General features: G+C 51.4%; 1 protein-coding gene across 1 annotated transcript; it reads right to left on the minus strand.

Annotated features, from left to right (window-relative positions):
- Nucleotides 1–2,877: 2,877 nt before the first annotated feature.
- LOC131215139 (G-box-binding factor-like) lies at nt 2,878–19,561 on the minus strand. Its single transcript, XM_058209524.1, has 2 exons — nt 19,051–19,561; nt 2,878–3,014 (listed from the first exon to the last, which is right to left on the minus strand). Exon 1 carries the CDS (start codon nt 19,559–19,561, stop codon nt 19,073–19,075), a length of 489 nt encoding a protein of 162 aa, XP_058065507.1. The 3' UTR covers nt 2,878–3,014; nt 19,051–19,072.
- Between the last annotated feature and the right edge of the window lie 131 nt (nt 19,562–19,692).

Raw genomic sequence — 19,692 nt, forward strand, 5'->3', positions numbered from 1 at the left:
GGTTTTATTGGTTCACGATCGTGCGCCTCGCATCATCCACTTCCATTTATTTACCTGCAGTGCCAGTGTTATCAAATATGTACGATGGATGGATGGTGGGGAGCCGCGGAGCTGCTGCCTACACGGAGAGGATTACCGGAGCGCGCACTACAGAACAGCAATACAGGACACGACACGACACAACGATCCGGGATTGGGTATTTGTAGGGGTTGTTTTATTTTTGTAATATTATTATTCTTACAGCTTACTTCGTACCAGTAACATAGGACTACACATCATCATCGTCATCATCGCCGCGCCATCATCATGTGTCTGTTATTTGCTGCTGTTGCCGCGTTTTCGTCGTTTATTTTTATTAGGTCAGGTTCTCGCTACGCTACTCCCGCCGGGGAGTATTCTCAATTAGTTCACGATGGGGGCGCCCTGTGCTCGCCGTCCCCCCCCGCTCTAGACTCTACTACGTTTAATAGCCTGTGTGTTCTGCACTTCTCGCGTGATGACCACTTCCCGCACGCGCCACGTGTACAATTCCATCATCGTCTTTGGCCGCCCTGCACCGTATATTGGCTAACCCTCTTTTTTTATTTTGTTGAATGGCTACGAACGCACGGACCCCATAATAGTTGCACCATTCTTTGCGCGAAGTACAAACTTATCAGTACCTGTATGTGTGTATGAGTGTGTGTGTGTGTTTGGTGTGTTGCGTATATCGCGCTCTACATAGCTGATTTAAATATAAATAAATATGTTTTTACATCACAGTTCGTTAAAATTAAAAACAAAACCTTCTAAACTTATCTCCTTCAGCACCCCGCGCGCTAAACTCATTCAAATCTTTTACATACCCGGCCCCCCACTGATCACCTTCCGCTTCAGGGGACATCCGTATCCTTTGCTAAGGACCAACCGGACCAGCACCAATGCCGCGCGCGCGTGTGGCCGAGGGTGGGTTCCGCGACTTTTGGTTATGGAAGATGTCCGTGCCCCACACGACGGTTCATCACACACATCCTTGACCGCCACGGTCAATTACTGGCGTACTAACACACTTTACTACACCCACACACACATACGTTACATACGCACACACACGTCTCTCTTTCGTCCACCAGCTAGTGCTTTTCTCTTGTCTTATGCGACACGTGGTAGGGTGTGGGCCGCATATGGTTGTGTTGTTGTTCTTTACATGTTTTAAAATTTGATTTTAACTACTGCTAATTTCACTAGAAACAGGTTTAGATTTAACCATCTCGGACCCCCGGCCGGCCGTAGCGGCCACGGGGGGGCGGCGGCGGTTGCGGCGATGGATTATTATTTCGTCGTCGTACAATATCCCTTCCGGTCTGGCCGCTATGGTACCACTCTCTCTCTCGCTCTTTCGCTCGCTCTCTCTCTCGCTCGCACGCAGCACACAATTCATCAGTCTAAGAAATATAACAAGCTTACGAGATAAATGATTCAAGGAAATCCGTTTATAATTAAAAACAAAAGAAACAAGAAGGCAAATTCCGTGTGTGCTCTCTCGCTCTCTCTTCATCTCTCTGTTATCAAATTCCTTGAGGAGACATAGTTTAAAGCATACGACCGCACCCAGAGGACAGCTCTACCGTGGCTGCTGCTCCTCCTCCCCTCGGTGGTGCCATTGTTGGAAGGAAGATTAACGGAAATTAAATAAAAACGATCTCGCCTCAACTCCTTTCCGCCCTCCAGATCACTCCTCTTATTGTGGCTCCCTAATTCCCTCTCTTTCTATTTACATCTGTCTGTCGCTCTCTCTAGCTCTATCTGTCCACAGCACAAACGGGGCGAGGAGTTGTGTGTTTTGTTTGCTTTGCACCTTCTCCCCGTGGGAACGGCACAAAACACACGCGCGCAGGTTTGGCATTCTTATTTACACATTATTGTTAAGAAAAGTGTGTTAAGGTTTAAGTTATTTGGTCTATTTTATCATTTCAGTTTTGCGTGTGTCTCTGTGTGTGTGTTTGTGGTGGTGATGATGAGGGTGGTCTGGGTGGCGTTTGTTCCACTGTTTGAGATGTTTTTTTGTATGTTGCAGCAGTGTTCTTTTTGCTATCCCCACGCCTGAGGGTCCTGGGTACTCTAAATTGTGACACATGGGATTTGCTCTATCAACGACATTTTTACATTCTCTCTCTCTCCTATTGTTTATTGTGAATGAATGGAGTGTTTAATTTTATCGCGCCCGCGTTGTCTTTGACAATTTTGTGTATTGTGACCGTCGAACCATTTCTTTTTTTTTTTTTGCTAAGAGATATCTCTTCACCGTACGAAGATGATGGGTATTGTTTCGCGCGCCATAGTGCCCCTCTCTAGAGGGCGAGCTTTATGCATGTAAATTTGTCCTAAAACTTCATCTAACAAAATTTGCCCCTTATTGTTTTAGTGGAATCTTTGCGCTCAACACGTTTTTCCGTTTTAAATAGTGTGTGTCCTAATGATGGGTTGTGGTTTGGTTTTGGTATCTGCATCCTTTCTATTTGTTTTTCGTTTGCTTTCCTGCTCTGCGCTATTTACATGAATCTCTGACACGCACCGTAACAAGGACTAGGACTTCCATCGTTTGTCGCCCGGGTTTTGCTCTCTCTCTCTCATACGAAGGGCGCTTCACATCATCATCGTGCTGTGCTGCTGATGTGATGTTTCGATTTTAATACTATGGATCCACGCGGCCGCTTCGACCGAGGACATCATGGACCACCACCAGTGTGTGTTTCCGTGTCTGTGTGTGTTGTGTGGGGAATCGGATTCTTTCATGAAATTTCTCTATTTATACATTTTGTCCTGTGTGTCCTAATTTTGATTTGCTGGACGCTCTTCACCTTTCACTCAGGAAGTAGAGATTGTTGGCCGACGTTGCAGGCAGCCCAGGCCCTTTCTCGGACGAACAGAATGCGGTGCGTGCGGAGACGAACTCAAGCGTAACAACGTGGGATGGCGCGGCCGACCATGGCCACAACCACAACCACCCGGCGGGGGAGAGTTGTGTTCGAATCTGTAACAAAAGTATAACACATGAAAGCATCTCATGGACATACACTGAAATAGAGAATAGATTTCATTAGGCAACAAAACTCCTCTCCGGTGACACTGTGTGACGGACGGAGGCCTCAGCCTCCGCAGTGCACCTAATAACCGGTCAATTGTGAGGCGCCTCCAAAAGGATCTTCTGGACTCCCCCCTTGGTTACCACAACTCCGGAGGCTCCCGTCCCACAGGCTTTTGTGCGTCAACGGAGGACTTGTAATGAGAAACATCACCAGCTCTATTAGTTCACCTGCGCTTCGATTCGAATGCTGTGTCCTCGAACGATGGGGTGGAATTACATCCCCTCCGTGCGCCCCCCCCCCCCATTCATTCGGCCACACCACGGAGTGCCGCTTGCGGCTCGATATGTTGCGTTCCTCTTGCGCGCTCCCCGTTCCTTGGGTGGGCTCTGCAACAGTTTTCTCCACTGCGGAAAAGGGTTCACCAGGCGCCCCACCACCACCACCCACAGGCGCTACGCGAATTGAATTTATTGAATTTATGTAAGAATTCACTTCGACAGGAAGCGAGGGGACCCCCAGGACACCGAGGATTGATTGCGATTCGATTCGAGAGTGTATTGCGCGCGCGGCCACAGTTCGATTGGTTTCCGCCGTTGCCCTCCCGCCACTCCTCCAAAGTGCCCCCCGCGCGTCAAAGAACTTCACCATCAATCAACAGTAACTCTCCCCCACGGGGGGCCGGGGGCGGCCGTGGTGGCAGTGGGCATGTAAACAAAGCACACTTGATACGAGTACCACCACCACGTCGCTCCCCACGCCCTACACGGACCCCTCTGGGATGGATGCCCTCTGCCAGCCCGGGCTGCTCGAGAGACCTCCTCTCCAGAGACCCATTCCCCGAAGAGGGTGGCCAGGATAAGAGGCCTTGAAGCTTACGAGTGTAGCGAGGACGACGGCGACGGCGGGCTAATACGAAAGCTTCAGCCCCCTGCAACCTACCCCACCGCACCCAGAGGCCGGATGGCCGGATGACGGAGGATGGTGGGAAAAGCTTTTCACCGCGCGACCAACTTCGCTGATTGGTTCGCGCGCTGCCAGTGGTGAGTTGGACTAAGTTTGTGTTTTGCTTAGCTCTCTGTCTCTTTCGCTCTCTCCCAGACACACTCACTCGCTCACTCTCTCCCTCTGGGTGTGTTGTTTGTGTGCGTGCACCGTTGTTGTGTGTTCCGCGAAAAGCTCCCGCCTCGGCCGTCGTCTTCTTGTTGCGCTTCGTGTCCGCCTCCTTCCGTCGCGGCAAGATCGGTGAAAAGAGACCCCGCCACCGCCGTCCATCCTTCGTGGGGGGTGGTGGTGGGGGTCGTCGGTCATAGAAGCGCATGCGTGGCACCGCGTGAGGCGACCTCTTCTCGGCCTTCGCGCGGTGGTCTCGGATCTTCTCCGATGGAAAATCGCGGTTCTCATCAACACACACAACTTGTGGGGCTTTTGTAGGGAAGAAGCTTAGCGAGCTGGCCGTGGGTGTGGGTGTGTGTGTGCGTGTTGCGGACAAGGACCACGAGGTCAGTTCGAATTTTCGGGGTTTACCAACACGCCAGCAATGTTCGACACACATTTTCAGGCTGCCCCACACAAAACTGAAACCCAGGATCGGGATCATCAGGATCGGGCTCGAAAGTACGGCCACAAAAGGCGCATGGTTAACCCCTTTACATGCTGACAACCTTGTGGGGTTTCTTCTTATCGCCATTCACCAAATGGGGAGACATAGGAGGCCGTTTTTGGCCTGTTGGAGGACAAAACTGAACGCCATATTTCGGCGCAGACTGTTTTGAGTTTTCCGAATGGGGGTCCTCGTTGGAAAGTTGACGCGAGGGACGAATGGAAGCATTGGGCTGTAGCTTAGACTGCACCAAGTTTGATAGATTTTTAAGGAAAAAGAACCTGCTGACTACTCGAGGGTTGAATTTTGGGAATAAAAGAAAACGTGCATTAGATTCAGCAAGTTTACTTGAATTGACAAATACAACGAACGATTGCCATCGGACGAATGACCGTACGTCGCCGTTCGACTGACGAAATCCACAAATTATTGCTGCAGTTAAATATTTCAAATTAGGTAAATCGATTTCAGCTAAATTCAGCAGAATTTCGGTCGAAGCTTGGTGCGCCATCGGTTGATAGGAAACATCAATTACAAATGTTCGAAAAAAGTACGCCTACCAAGGACCTTTTAGGTCATTTGAAGAACGATTTGACGTACAACTGACATTCGGATATTGACGTTTCGGACACGATTTCCGTTTACCAACAAAAACAGTACCAAAGTTGTTGCAAAAAAATGCAAAATGTAAAAATGGAAGAAAGGAATCGTTGAAAAGAAGCTAGACAGAACGGGAGCACACTTGGAAGTAATAAACCAGAAAATCGAGACAAACCGTCGTCGAAATACGTTAGTAAAATGTAACAAATTCGACACATTTCTAAACTGCCTTATCCCGGGTGATAAAAGTCGATAATGTCCTTTGCAATCTATCATAAACGATTCCCCTCGCATCGGAGGGCAATATCCTGCGCACGTGGCGGGATTTGATGGCGATTGGTCCACCCATGAGGTGCTACGATTCGACCTAATGACTAATTCTTAGGGTTCTCTGTTGACAACAGCATACATTACGCGATTAAGGACAGCTAGAATTTATGGGCAAACCAGATTTGATACATCCACCTTGTGGTGGTCAAATCATGCCAACAGCTCCCCGCAAGTAGGTTGGATAACGACGAACGGCTAGCCGTGGAAAGTAGAAACATGATTAAAACGATGTTTTGATCGTACAAAAGTTACTCAAAACATGACCAGAGAGAACAAGGGTATAGACATTTTACATGGCCTTCGTTCGTTTTACAGGGGACCCTCTCTCTAGACTCGAGATCCCGTTCTTTAACGCGCCCATCACACACAACACACGCGCTGTGTATGTGTCCGCACAGGGCATTAGGATGGCGGTGAATAAGGATTTAGTTAGTTGTGCAACGATAAGGGAGACGAGAGCCACACAAAGGACGCAACGGGAGATAGCGAGAGATAGGACGGAAGGTACGTCAACATTTGTTTTGCTCGGCTCAGGGGGCATTTGATACTGCGCCCGGCCCGGCCGCTGCTGCTGCTGCTGCTGATGGTTGATGGAATTGTGTATGCATTTCCTAGCGGGCTTCGCGAACTCAGCGCGCTACCCCCATCACCGCCATTCGCGATCGAAACCCGGACGCTGGTCTGGGGCTGATAGAATTTTCGCTGATGAAAGATTTCTCTCCACGGCGGCCAGCGACGGCCGTCTCGTTCCACAACACACAGCACACTTTCGTTGGCAATATATTAGTTATCAAAAACATATATAACACACCGCCGCAGCGCACCGATCGTGTATGTGTGTATGTGGCGGGGGGTGCACTAGGAACTACCCTCTCCCCCCACCCGGGGGTCTGCTGCAACGCGCGCGTCAGAGTGCATTAAGTCTGACATGACTCTTTGGTGAAATATTTGGTAAAAGGAAAGACCATCGCCTCTAGGCTGCTAGAGCGAGAGAGCGAGAGAGGGAACTTGTGCTGTGTGTGCAAGTGCATTGATGCAATTTCGATTTGTGGCCACCACCACACACACAGGCACACCATCGAAGATCGAAGGGTAGTATGTGTGGTTTTGTAGAGGTAGGTAGTAGACGGAAGATGGGTTTCAATTTCGACACTAACGATGAGCGACGACGACGACGACGACGACGACGGCGACGGGTGCGCTTTAGTTTTCGGTTCGGTTGCATGTGAAAATGTGCAATGTGCATCCACAGGGCAGGAAGTGGAGGCCGGTGGAGCACCCATCTTATGCACACCTCGGCCACCCATCATCCGCCGGGGCCCCCGTTGTGGTTGTGTGCGTCTGCCGCGTTGTAGAGCTGCGGCTGGGCTACATGTTTCCGTTGGCCCACCCTTAACATAAACCACCTGCCGCCACCCACAACAGTCCGGGACGGAGCAGAGCCCATAGCCGCGTCCACTAGAGTGTATTGTACGTTGTTTAGCAATTGCGGAACGCCATTTCTGGGAATTGTTTGTTGGGCGAACCAGAGCCTGGAAACGAAGCGCAAAGAACTAATACTTTCCATCCCGAGTGTCCAACAACCGTGGGGGACTCGTGGATGAGGCTCAACAGCGAACAACGACAAGATTGATAAGCCGTTAAAATGCGAAGAAAGCGACGCCTTTAAACAGGAAGCGGTCGGAGTCTGGGGCACGCGAACGGAAATCTAATCCAATCAAAGGGCACCGAGGCCCGCCAGGTCCTTCAAAGCCTTTCGGCTCAACAAAGTACCGCGGTTTGGGTGCTGATGTACTGCCTCCTACAAGCTGGAACTTCTGGAACTAATCTCCTAAAAAGAGTCCTGTCCTAATCCTGTCGAGGGATCAAAACCTCAGTCGGGAGGCGAATCTGAGCGCCACCACCTCAAATTAATTGCAGCCCACCCCGTTCCGTCCCGTACTGCTTGTGGTTTCTAATGCTCTGAGCCTGCGGTCCCGTGATCCAACAGGTTTTCTTCAGACGCCCCCGGGGGAAATGCCTGTTTTTTTGTTGCCCACCCAGGAGGGGTGTCAAAACATACGACACGTGGCCGCCGGTGCAACCCCCCTTGGAAAGGTTGACACATCCAACCAGTGGCAACGACGAGCGGGTCCCACCAATCCACAGGTCGTGGGGAAATTTTTGGAAAGTTATGAGGGGACCACATCATACCACGAACGTTGACGTTGGGGAAGGATGTTAATTGCGCGTCAACCAGGAAGAAAATTAGGTCCAAATGCCCCGAAATGAGAGAGAGAGAACGAGAGTGGCAACCCGGGCAAAAGCGGGAAAAGAATCCTTTTAGTGGCGGCCTCCCGGACGGCCGGGCCCAAACTGTGGGTCCTGCTGTGGCGGGTTGCCTCTTTTCCCAGGATTCGCTCCTCGCGCGCAATCAAAGAGCGCGCAATGTAGCGGAAGAAGAGGTTCACAGGACCAATCAAACGAGCGCCAGAAGAGAGCGCGCCGAGGCGCGCAACCCAATCGCATAATGGAGTCTTTCCCATCACCGGACCCGGGTTGCCCGCCTGTCTGCCCTCGACGTGTCCTGCCTCTGCACTGAAGTGCTTTTATCGATCGCTATTTTTTCGCTGCTCCCATTTAGCGTGAGTGTGTTTGCACACACATATTTATTTGTAATTTCCAATCGATCACGTGTCACGGCGTCGTCGATGGGTGTGCAATTTTCCCTTCCCTCGCTTTCTTCCTTCGGCGCACAAAAAGGTTTCCTTCTCGAGAGAGAGCAAGGGAAAAGCTTTCCGGCGGAGGACATGGAACATGGAACGTGACTGGCGCGTACGTTTCAAATTACTTCTTACGCTCGGGGGTCGTCGTGATATCTTCGCGAATCTTTGATTTCGACGGATGGTTGACGGTGTTGGGGCGCCAGCATCACGGTGTCACTTCTGATGCCATCATCGTGCAGGTTACTACTTTTCTCCGATGTAGATATTTATTCACACTGAAATGATGGGGTACACTTTTGATTGGACATCAATAAGTAGAGGTTCAATGACGATTTTTTTTCTTTCGAACCGATTGATAAGCTACAGGCTTTTCTCGAACCATCTATGGCAAAAGCCACCGTTCGATAGGCTTCATCATGAGTCGGTGGACGCATTGGTCCATATGTCTTCTAAGATGATGGTTATTACGAACCGGCTATAATTAGTAGCTTGGTTGGTGTCTCAAGCAGGAACACATGGCTACCACATAATGATTCACCATAACCATAAAGGGTTATATATACGAATTAATTAGACTCGCATGGTTTCAAAATGTGCTATAGATTTGATTTTAATCAAAAGCTTCACAGCGCTAAGCTAAAACAATACGACTGCTCATACATGATTAGGTTTCTGAAACATTACAACGCTATGAAATCGAACTCTAGCAACCCTTAAACGTAGTGGAGCGGATCCTTTTCGTCCAGGATCCCACAAACTAGCCTCTGCAAGGTGATGGGGAATTTCTCCTCAAAGCACCACCAAAGCACAGCGAGAGCAAAATGGTAAACTGTGAACAATCGCTATCGATCGATTTGGATCGCCTTCGCCGCGAATTATGATGCCGTGGCTTTGTTAGTCGCACGCTCTCCGAACAAATGAACGAAGGAAAGATTAATGAATCGCGGCGCCGGCAAAGTGCATCGCGTTGCACAAAACGAAGTGCTGAAACACCGACAAGATGGTAGAAATATAAAATCTGTAACAAGCGCGCATCTGTGTAAAGTGAGCGAAAACGGAGACCATATTGCCAAGCTGACGACGCGACGCAGCAGCAGCATAAAAGATTCCCCCGTGGCCTCGGGTGGCGACGAAAAGCACGCGGCCCCACCATCATCGGAAGGGAAGAATTTATGATTGAACACGGAATGATTAATTGCGCCGCTATTTATTTTCATTAGTGCGATCAATTATTTTGTTACGCTTCAAAAGCATAAAGCACAACTCTCCCGTGCCGTGAGACGCTTTCGTCAGAGTGTAGAGAGGTGGATAAAGAGAGAGGGCGAGAGGGAGTCTGGTAACAATTTCGTTATAAAACAAATAAACATTCTTCTTCGTCGGCCGGCGATCCACTTCCATTTATGGTGCCGCACGTTGCATTTGAACGGACCCCGGTAGAGCGAGAGAGCGAAAGACTAAATTGATTGATGGGTGTATTTGGCACAAAAAGAAAGCGCCACACAGCAATGCAATGTATGCAAATTTTTAACAAAACAACCCCAACGGATGATAATGCGGCGGCTATCGATAATCGACGGGCGACCTAATGCGCCGTAGTGTTTTGCATTTCAATCGCGCAATGCAAATGGGTGAGGAAAAAACGGTGAACTTAAACGTATTCCCCCGCTTCCCGGATGGCCCGCTGGCCACCTGGAGCGGCCTGGCCGGACACAACAAAAACTAGCCATTCCCGGCCAACTCCACAACGCAATGATAAACTTTTGTTGTTCACTTTAGAACCGCACATCTCTCTTTGGCGCACCGGCATACCACACAACACCCGTTCCCGGGGGTACACCTTATTATGCTGCTCCAGCTCCGTGCTGCTATCCGGGAGTCCGGTTCCGTGCTTTACGACCGCACCCCATCTCGAACTGCCTGCCTGGTAACGATGATGGATCGTTCACATTTTTCAACTCAAAACTATTTCACAAAAATGTTATCAATACATTACACACCCAGACCCAGACCGACCGCGTGTACGGGAGAGGGATCCACAGGAAATATGTTGGGACCCACCGCGAGGCGCCATTTTTTATTTTCCACATTTGCCTGGCCAAGGCTGGCTGGCTGGCTGGCTCCTTCCGGAAGACCGGGAGAAAGGCCCGCACACACTCGCACACATTTATCATTATTGAAAAGTGCAGATGAGAAAGATTAATCGCTTCCTTCGGGGCGTCGGTCCGCCGATTGAAGGACATCGGAGAACCGAGGAGAAGTAGTAGCAGAGCGTGGCCGTAGCATGAAGGAAATTGTTGTTACACCATTAGTAGTACTACCACTCGCCGCATGCCCCACTGGGCAGTACCCCGCCCGGAGCCAGCCACCAACGGTTAGTGGTTAGTCCGTTTTGCCCGAGAAGCAACCCATCCTGTGGCTGCTGCTGGTGCTGCGGGTGTTCTGGATGGATTGAAAGAAATTATTATTATTCCACCATTTGGCGAGGTACTCGCGCGTCATGTAAGCCATCATCATCATCATCGTGATGGAAGCATCCAATAACGACGGAAACATGATTTACCCATTTTCAACCACACAAGCGGCGGCCAGCAGCGGCGTTGGGTGGCTAACGGTAACGAAACTTTCGCCAAGTCATTTTTCAGCACACGATGGTAATTATTTCAGCACAAGTCACTCTCTTCCGCCTGACAACAGCGACACGTTGGGGATCACTCCCGGGGGCCAAGAACACCAGGGGGACACATGGGCGTCGGTCGGCGACAGTGGTCGTTGCTGGACTCTCCAACAACGGATTTGAGTACTGTTTTTCAGGTGATATTTCCTTCTTTTTTGCTCTCCTCTCTATGAAAAGTTGCCCAAAATAGCTGCCTCAGAGGTTGCTGAAAGGCGCAGGCCGATAGACGGCGTGTCCTGGTGCTTAGGAGTCGTAAAGTTTGACAATGTTCTTATTGACGCCCAAGCGCCCTCCGCGAATCATCACGTTTTTGTGTACATCTTCTTCCCCGAGCCCGTCTTGGAGCTTTCCTCTTCTTTTCCTGTTGTTGACCACATCATCATAAACATTTGCGCTCCCAACACTTCTCAAGGTTATGGTACCTCTCCCGGCGTGGGGACCGCGAAGGAGTTACACGGTGCCCGCCGTTTTGGCTTTGAAGCTGCTATTTGGCTCTTACAAAACGGGGAAAAAACAAGAAAATGTTAAGAAAATAATACAAAAAATAAACATAGTATCACAAACACTAGGCGTCTGTGGCCTTAGGGACGGGTAGTGCCGAGCGGTGAGACCGGGGCGAGCTGGGAAAGCAAAACGCAAATTAACAAACACAAATTTTCAGCAGAACGGCCCAGCCGCGCCCGAAGGAAGGATTCTAAAACACACAAAACACTGTACAAATGGTGTAACGCACACCGGAACTGAAGAATACACATCACCGCGCGGACACATACGCAGCCCGATCATCGCCCTCATCATCATCATCATCATCGGCGTAATAGAAGTCGTTCAGCGAATAGGCGCAAATGTTTGCGGCGTGCGTAGAGAAAGTGACCGCGGAATGGCCGACGAACATAAATCGACCCATTGCGCCATTTTGAACCGAGGTCCAGTCCAGTTTGAATCGGTTCGAAAAGCAAATTCTGGAACGGTGGAACTTAATTGTAACGGGCAGCCCCATCGCTAGTGGCCCGACCGAATCGATAAAAGCACAGCGTGCCCAAAAGCAAGCCACCAAAAAGCGAGAAATAATGAACACTTTTCAGCCCGCAATTATAAACGCATTTTGACCGCCGGATGCAAATGATGCAATTCGATTTGGAATCGAAAACTCTATAAAAACTCGGCATTTTAAGTTGGCAACATGATAGAGTTCAAACACATTCCGACCCGCACTCGTCACGGATGGGTGGCAAAAAATAGGCAACCACCACATTACACCCGACAGAGGGATTTTCTAGAACCGCCGCACGCATCGCAAGTACATCGCGCACACATACGCAAGAATAAAGCAACAGAAGCAACGGCGCAGTTAAAAAACTGGTAACATAACTATTTTTAGAACCGAAAATAGCACACAATTTGCAAACCGCGCCACACCAGCCGGACCCATGTGGAGCCGCGAGTTTTGCGCGCGCTCTACTTGCGGCACCGCGGACGCAAGATGGCGTCTAATCCAAAATCCGGCCTTACGTCACCATCATCATTAGGCCGCGCAAAAATTGTCACTCGGTTCCGCTTCGCGAGTGACAGCACGACGTTGACCGTTTTGATGTAGTTTCGCAAGAACGTTTCGATGGCTGAGAACCGCAACACACTACAACAGAAAGAGTGAGCATCTTTTAGAGGTCACCCCCCTAACGTTAGACACCATTTTCCTAACCCTCAAACTTGCGGGTCACTTCGCCCCGGGCTCGAAAGCGTTCGAAATTGTCCGCCTACAAGAGATCAAAAACAGGTACGAGCGCCATTAGTGAAGGAAAATCGGAATATGATTAATGTGCGCGCCGCGCCGTAACAACATTAACCCCTGAGGGTGCGCGCGCACACGATTTAGAGAATTGTGAAATTACATTCCACCGCGCGTGTGGATAGGGCTTCGGAGTGTAATTGTGTCACACCACAAGCACAGCGGTCAGCACTACAGCATATTTGGCTGCCGAAGAAGGGTTCATCAGTTTGACCCGCACCGAAAGTTGGTTGCACCACAGTGGCTCTTCTAGAGCTGTTGGTTTACCCCACGAAAAGAAACGCTTTTAACGATTGCACAATTGGGTTGAGGAATTTTTGGACACTATTTTGGAGTAATCGCTAGAGTTTGGAGTGTTGCCCCGATGGAGGCAACAACACGGTGGCTCTATGGATTTATCTTGATCGGAATCCATCTTGCGACTGACAGCTTCGCTGGAGAAACTCGCGAATTCGAGATACGAGCTGTCAAATTGGAGTAGAGGACTACTACGACTAGCTCAAGCTTATTAGCCCTAACTAGCTCTCTACTATACAGAGCCAAAGAGCTCGTAGAAAACTGTGCGTAAAGAATGTAAACCAAAGAACGGCAGCAAGCAGAGCATTTTTGGGAAACCTTTTTCAGATTGTCTCGAGATAACAATTTAAAATGTTGTATGTGTTGTAACAGGCTCTTGATGGTTATTATACTGGGTAGGGTCGAAATATTTATACGGGGGGGCCACAGACGAAGCGCAAATCGGAGTGTAAAAGTGTCAAATCGTTTATGCTTCGTGTGGCAGCTTATAATATAAAACCGAAATGTCAAACGTGTTAACATTCGTGTTGTTGATCCGAGAAAATAGAAATCGAAGAGGTAAGTTGATTTCTGGTTAATTTTTTCTGATTTTTTAAAGATTTTATTACTGTGCCAGCAAATATTAAGTAAGAACTTACATTATCCCGACTCAGGGACGTTTTGACATAAGCGCAAACAATTTGGCATTTATCTGAAATGTCAAATCGAGTGTTTGCGCTTCATCTGGCACTCCAGCTAGGTAATTTTTGCACCCTGCCTTGATGCAATTGTATGTGGAAATTCAACTCTAAATTACAATTTATAATTAGTTCTTGTTCTTGTTTGTCGGTATTTGCAAAGTCGACGAAGAATAGAAGAACGCAAAAGTGCTGCAGCTCACAGTTAGCCATGCTTGGCTTTCCATCGGTGGCTCACAAATCCAATCCAAAAAAGTCGTTTGACAGCTGCAAATGGAAACGTCAAGGATATGTGCATTGTGTCCCTGTCCCTCTTTCAGTGATCCCCCAGGTTACCCGATTTCACCCTCCCAGTATCAAGTAAGTTCAATATATCGGTAAAAAATACTTCCCCTTTTTTTGGAAAGAGGGATTCCCCTCATTTTTTTAGACTCGAGTCCTAGCCGAGACAACAGCAAAGCCAATCACTCCCGGAAAGGCATTTGCAGCCTCAGTCAGTTTCGCGCACAGAATTTCATTAGTAAAATTCCATCCCCCGATCGGCGTGTGCTCCGCAAGGGTGGCCCCCGGGAAAAAAAAAACCTGAACGTACGCACCATGTCCCGTAATGATGTGAGGAAGAACGGAACACACATATGATGGTACACCGAAGAAGAAACCGGAGGGACGAGCAGTACAGTAATCTGGGGCAAGAACTTCATCTAGGATTAGCCCCGCGCGCGCGTTGGATTAGCCTCTAAGACCTGTCCGTGCCCGTTGGAACATTCTCTCCAGGGACGTCCGGAAACGCAGCACTGTGCGGCGCTGGAGAAGTAAGCGGATTCTGAGGACTGCCTGGGAGCCCACCAACAAAAAAAAAACAGGGAAACGAGACGTACCCCTCCCGACAAGTGATGTACGGGAGGAAGGTGTGTTGAAGTACCACCACCCCCCACCACACACCCGTGGGAACCGCAAGCCGCTGGCCGCAAACAAAGAACTGTCCCGGCGAATCTCCACAACGACGCGTCCTTGCCGGGCCCGTTGCGTCCCGTTTTGGCAGCAAAACGCTCCCCTTTTTCACCTGTCGTCCCGAGACATGTGTCCTTCCGCTCCAGGAAGGACCCACACGGCGGAGGACAGCGAGCCAATTCCCAGGGACCGTGCGGTAACATCATGACGAAGGATTTAAACGAAACGAGGAATTTGGTCCACGTCGTCGTCGTCGGCGGCCGCGCCGCGCTTCCAGTATTATTGATTTTCTGTCATATGACTTTAATGGTTCACACCGTCCCATTCCGGTCTCCTGGTCGCTACCCCGTTCCTTTACTATTTGCTATCCTGTTTTCGCTTCCTGTGGGGACACCCCGGACGCAGCGCATCTGTCCCAAAGCTTTCTGGCGGGGACCCCCGTTAGCTGCACTACTGCGCTCCCACAAGACATACCCAAGCCCTCTGGCCGACCACCCGGGTGGACCTTCACAGGACTTCCACACCACCTCTTTGTCGTGGTGCTGGTGGTGGTAAGTTTTAGCCAAAGTTCGATGGGATCTTTCGTGTCGGTGTGTCTGTGTGGTTCGCGGGCCAGGATGCGTGCCAACAGTGTGTGCGTGACAACACGAGACACAGAGGCATTTTCCGCGCGCCTCTTCTCGGTGGAGTCGCCGTCGTCGTCGTCGTGCTTCTTCCGGACCGACAAGTTGTACCAATAAAAAAAAATAAGAAAAACAACATCGCTCCCCACAAAGCACACATACAGCCACGGGGCGAGCGCCGAACTTTTTCGGTTCCCCACCGAACTTTTCCACCACCCGATCCTGCGTCTACGACGAGAAGGTGTCCGCGCGCCATAAGGAAGCGCACACAAGTTTCCACAGCTTTTCCTGTTTTTGTTGTGGTGTCGCCCTCGCGCGAACGGAAGTGGAAGCGGTCCTTGTTGAGGTGGCGCGTGTATATGTGTGTGTGCGCGCGCGCGCATTTCGCGTTCACCAAAAACCCGAATCCAATTTTCCCCGAAGTGCGTCGTGCACGGCACAGTGAGAGGGAGCGAGAGAGAGCGAGCGAGTGGGAACACAAGAAGGGAACTATCTCACAGCCGCACACGCATACACAAGAGGACACGCACTAAGAACCTGCAGCAGCAGCAAGGACACACGCAAGTGCGTGTCCCTCGGTGTGTGCGTGCGAGGGAGTGTGTTTATTTTCCATCTAAAGGCGCGAAACGAGAAACGAATCACTAACGAACACGGGGAACACACCAGCGCACAACACACAGGACGACGGCTGATGGGGCCGGTATCCTGCGTTGTGTGCGGGGTGGCAAAGCACCCAAACGCCCAACGCCTCCCCCACCCCCCGAAAACCAGAAATGCAATAACGCCCCGATAATTTCAGACCTGGGTGGTGCATCCGCCGGCTGGACTTCACGTCCTTCGTCGCCGGTCAGGGAACGAGTGGACAAAAAATCCTTGCGAGGGAATATGTTTTCAGCACCGACCGACGAGGCTGCTCCTACTCCTGCGAAGTCTGACGCACGCAACGCCCGACGATGACAGGACGATGGCGCACAGCTTTCCCCGGGGTCCCTCGGGAGATGGGTGGGAACCGGATGTGGAGAATCTCGCGGGGGGATGCGTGAATGTAAATGCCTTTTTCGGACAGGCAGGTTAGGCGCGCCCTGTGACCTCTCGCTCTCTCTCGCTCTCTCTCTGGGCGATGTGGTGTGGTCGCTGCGTCGTATGTGCAACTCCGATGTCCTGTTAGGTCCGGAGCGTGTGTGCATTAGGAAAAGAACCGAACCTGGGGGGGTGGCAAGGCCACCTTCCGAACGCGAAAGGCCTCCGCTTCGTACGCAGGGTATCGGCCCCAACACACCGATCCGGAAGTCCGGGGCCACGCCAAGTCAGGAGGACCACTCTGTGTGTGCACCGACCTGGGTATTAATTGCGCGCGTCGCTCTTCTTCTGGAATGGGGCGCTGCTCTCTCTCGGTGACCACACGGAAAACATTCGACGGCGGACGTGCGTCGTGAAGCACCCCCTAACCACCCTCTCTCTCTCTCTCTCGCTCTTCGGTTGCGGGGAGGAAACCGCAAAAGGTTCAATATATGTATTCTGCATCCCCGTTCCCGGGTCCCGGGGGTTTCGCGAGCTGCAAACTAATGGCATCCAGAGCGGAATGGGCCTCCTTTCCGGAGCCGATCCCTGGAATGTGCTGGTCGCTCTCTGTGCCACCCCAAAACAGGTGGAGTTCCGGGCTTCACCTGGACGACGACGACGATGACGACGGTGACGGTTTTAATGGTAAACATAATATATTGCAAGTAAATATGGCGCACTCTGGAGCGAGTGGCGAAGGAGCGAATCTAATATCCAGCGAGGCGCGTAGTGTGTGCCAACGCACACCAGCCAGCCAGCCTGCCAGGCCACAGGAGGCTCACCCACCCAGCCATCCAGCAACTCCAGGATCTCCTGCTCCACCGGCGGCGGTTTGTTTATGGCACACACGGAGAGAGATCTCGACGCAGAGGACCGGTCGGAGCCGATCGATTCGCAAATGGCCGCACAGGCCGGCCACACACATTTGCATCATGGTAGGCCGACCGGTGCGCGCACCGGGGCTAACCTCAAACCTCACCCGAGAACGACGACCAATGCACGGAAACGGCGAGTGAAAAAGGAACTCTGCGGTGGCCACACGATAATGATAACGGCGCCGGGACGAAGAGACGAAGGGATCTTGCAGAATCAACCACCAAGCATTAACTAGTGCAACCCTGCGCCCCCGGTCCCACTTCGTTCGGTGTCCCCGGACCACCCGATTCGAAGACCTGGCCGCGGGAAGCGAGAGGCTCTCGATCTCTCTTCCCTGGGAGCAGCATGATGATGCAAAATGCAAATACGAAATTTCCATTCCCGGCCAGGGCCAGGACACGAGGTGGGCGGTCAGGTGTTGGCAGGTCAACGCGGTGTCCCCGCGCACCCGTTTACCGCCGTCTTGCGGGGTTCGGGAGGTTCGTATTTTATTTCCTATCGGTTGTTGCGGGTTGTTGCGTGTGCGTTGCGTGACTGGACAAAAGATCGAAATGCCCGGGAATCTTGCGCGTCACATACACAGCGCACGTAGAAGCCTAAGGCCACCCCCTTGGGGACAGTGGAGGTTCTACATATTGTTTAGAATCTAATGCGGCGACGACGACAACGGAAGCGCCCTCGCCTCGCTCCACTGGTGTCCACCCCAAATTGTGAGCTTCTCTCTCTCTCTCTCTTTCATCCTGTGTGCGGTGGAACAATGGAGAATTTAAGGCTTCACCTTTCGGTCGTTCCTCCCACCAGCTGCCCACCCATTGGGGTCACACACTATCGCGGAAATTAATCTCCCTCCTGCAACGCGCACCGGTCACGGATGCTCGCCCTGGCAACTCCGGCAAAGTAGGCTTTGGCGGATTTTCTCGACCGTTACTTGATTCGAACACACAGGTAAGCGGTAGCAGGCGGTGGTGGTGTGTTGCCAGGCCACCGTTGTCGTCGTCGTGACAACATCAAATGTCATCATGTCTTCTCTGGCCCAAAGTCTCTCCACACTCCCAAACGACGGGAGGAACAAACATCATCACCTGGGCAGAGTCCCGGGTGGTGCCGCGTCTGACATTCGGTCCTGTCCCTCGGTCGGTTGTCAATCGTTTGCTGCTGCGGCGTCGACGAGCCGTTGAAGCGCACAAATCAAACAGTGAATAATTAATTCGAATTTGCTGTTACTGAAAACCGACGCCGACAGCGTCCGGTTCGCTTTCCCAAAGAGATCCACCACTCACGGGCTCAGCCACAACAAGACCCTGCCTGTGTTGTGAGACCGTGTGCTGGCGGCGCGCCCCGTTCGAGGTTTCTAATCAGCAACAACCCGCATATTATTTGACGATGTGGCTCGCTAATTGAAGGCCTGCCCGCCCGTCCGGGCGGTGAAGGCTTAGAGAGCGACGAAGGTCCACATAATTGCATGCCGGAGAGCCGGGCCACGCGTTGACACTCGGCGAACGACCCGGACGAGGACCGGACTCGGTCCGGGGTCTCGCGTCGGGCAAATAAGAAAAGGCACACGCCTCGGAAACACACGGAAACACGGCTTATCACGCGAACGCTACGCGTGGGCCATTCAAAATGGCCGCCACATTTCGGTAGAGACACCCCCAAAAAAAAGAAGAAGGACCCCACAGCCTAAATGAATATTTGCCCGACGCTTGGCACGCAATTTTCCGCGCCCATTTTCTTCCCTGCTCTATCTGCACGGTCTGCACAACCTGAGTTCGGTACGTCCTGACACGAGGTACATACCTGGACGCCATCACGCACGCGCTTAGTAGTTGCTTTGGAAGTGGTTGAAGTCAAAACCGAACGGGTTGCGCGCTGACATCATCTGCGCCGCGGCACTCTGCGCGGCGAGGGACGACTGATGGTGGTGGGAGGCGGCAACGTTCGAGGACGATGCGGCGAGGTGGCCACCACCGGAAGCGGTACCACCACTGGAGGCGGTTCCACTGCCAGTGTTCTGGAGACTCTGCTGTTGCTGGAGTTGCTGCTGCTGAAGGTGTTGCTGATGCTGAAGGTGTTGCTGTTGCTGAAGGTGCTGCTGTTGCTGCTGTTGCTGATGCTGCTGAAGTTGCTGGTGCTGTTGATGCTGCTGCTGCTGCTGCTGCTGTTGTTGCTGCTGATGTTGCATCATGGCCGACTGTTGCTGGTGATGTTGCTGTTGCTGCTGTTGCTGAAGGTGGTGCTGTTGCTGGCTTTGCTGTTGCTGATGTTGCAGAAGGTTGCCAAGGCTCCCGCCAAATGGTGACTGGTCCATCCCATGCTGCTGTTGTGGCTGATGTTGCTGCGACTGCTGTTGCTGACTGTGGCCGGATGTGTTTGCGTTGTTGTTGTTGTTACTGCTGGTGCCATTGTTGTTGCTGTTGTTGCTGCTGTGATTGCTGCTTT

Source organism: Anopheles bellator, chromosome 1 (assembly GCF_943735745.2).
Source record: "Anopheles bellator chromosome 1, idAnoBellAS_SP24_06.2, whole genome shotgun sequence".
NCBI classification, from domain to species: Eukaryota; Metazoa; Arthropoda; class Insecta; order Diptera; family Culicidae; genus Anopheles; species Anopheles bellator.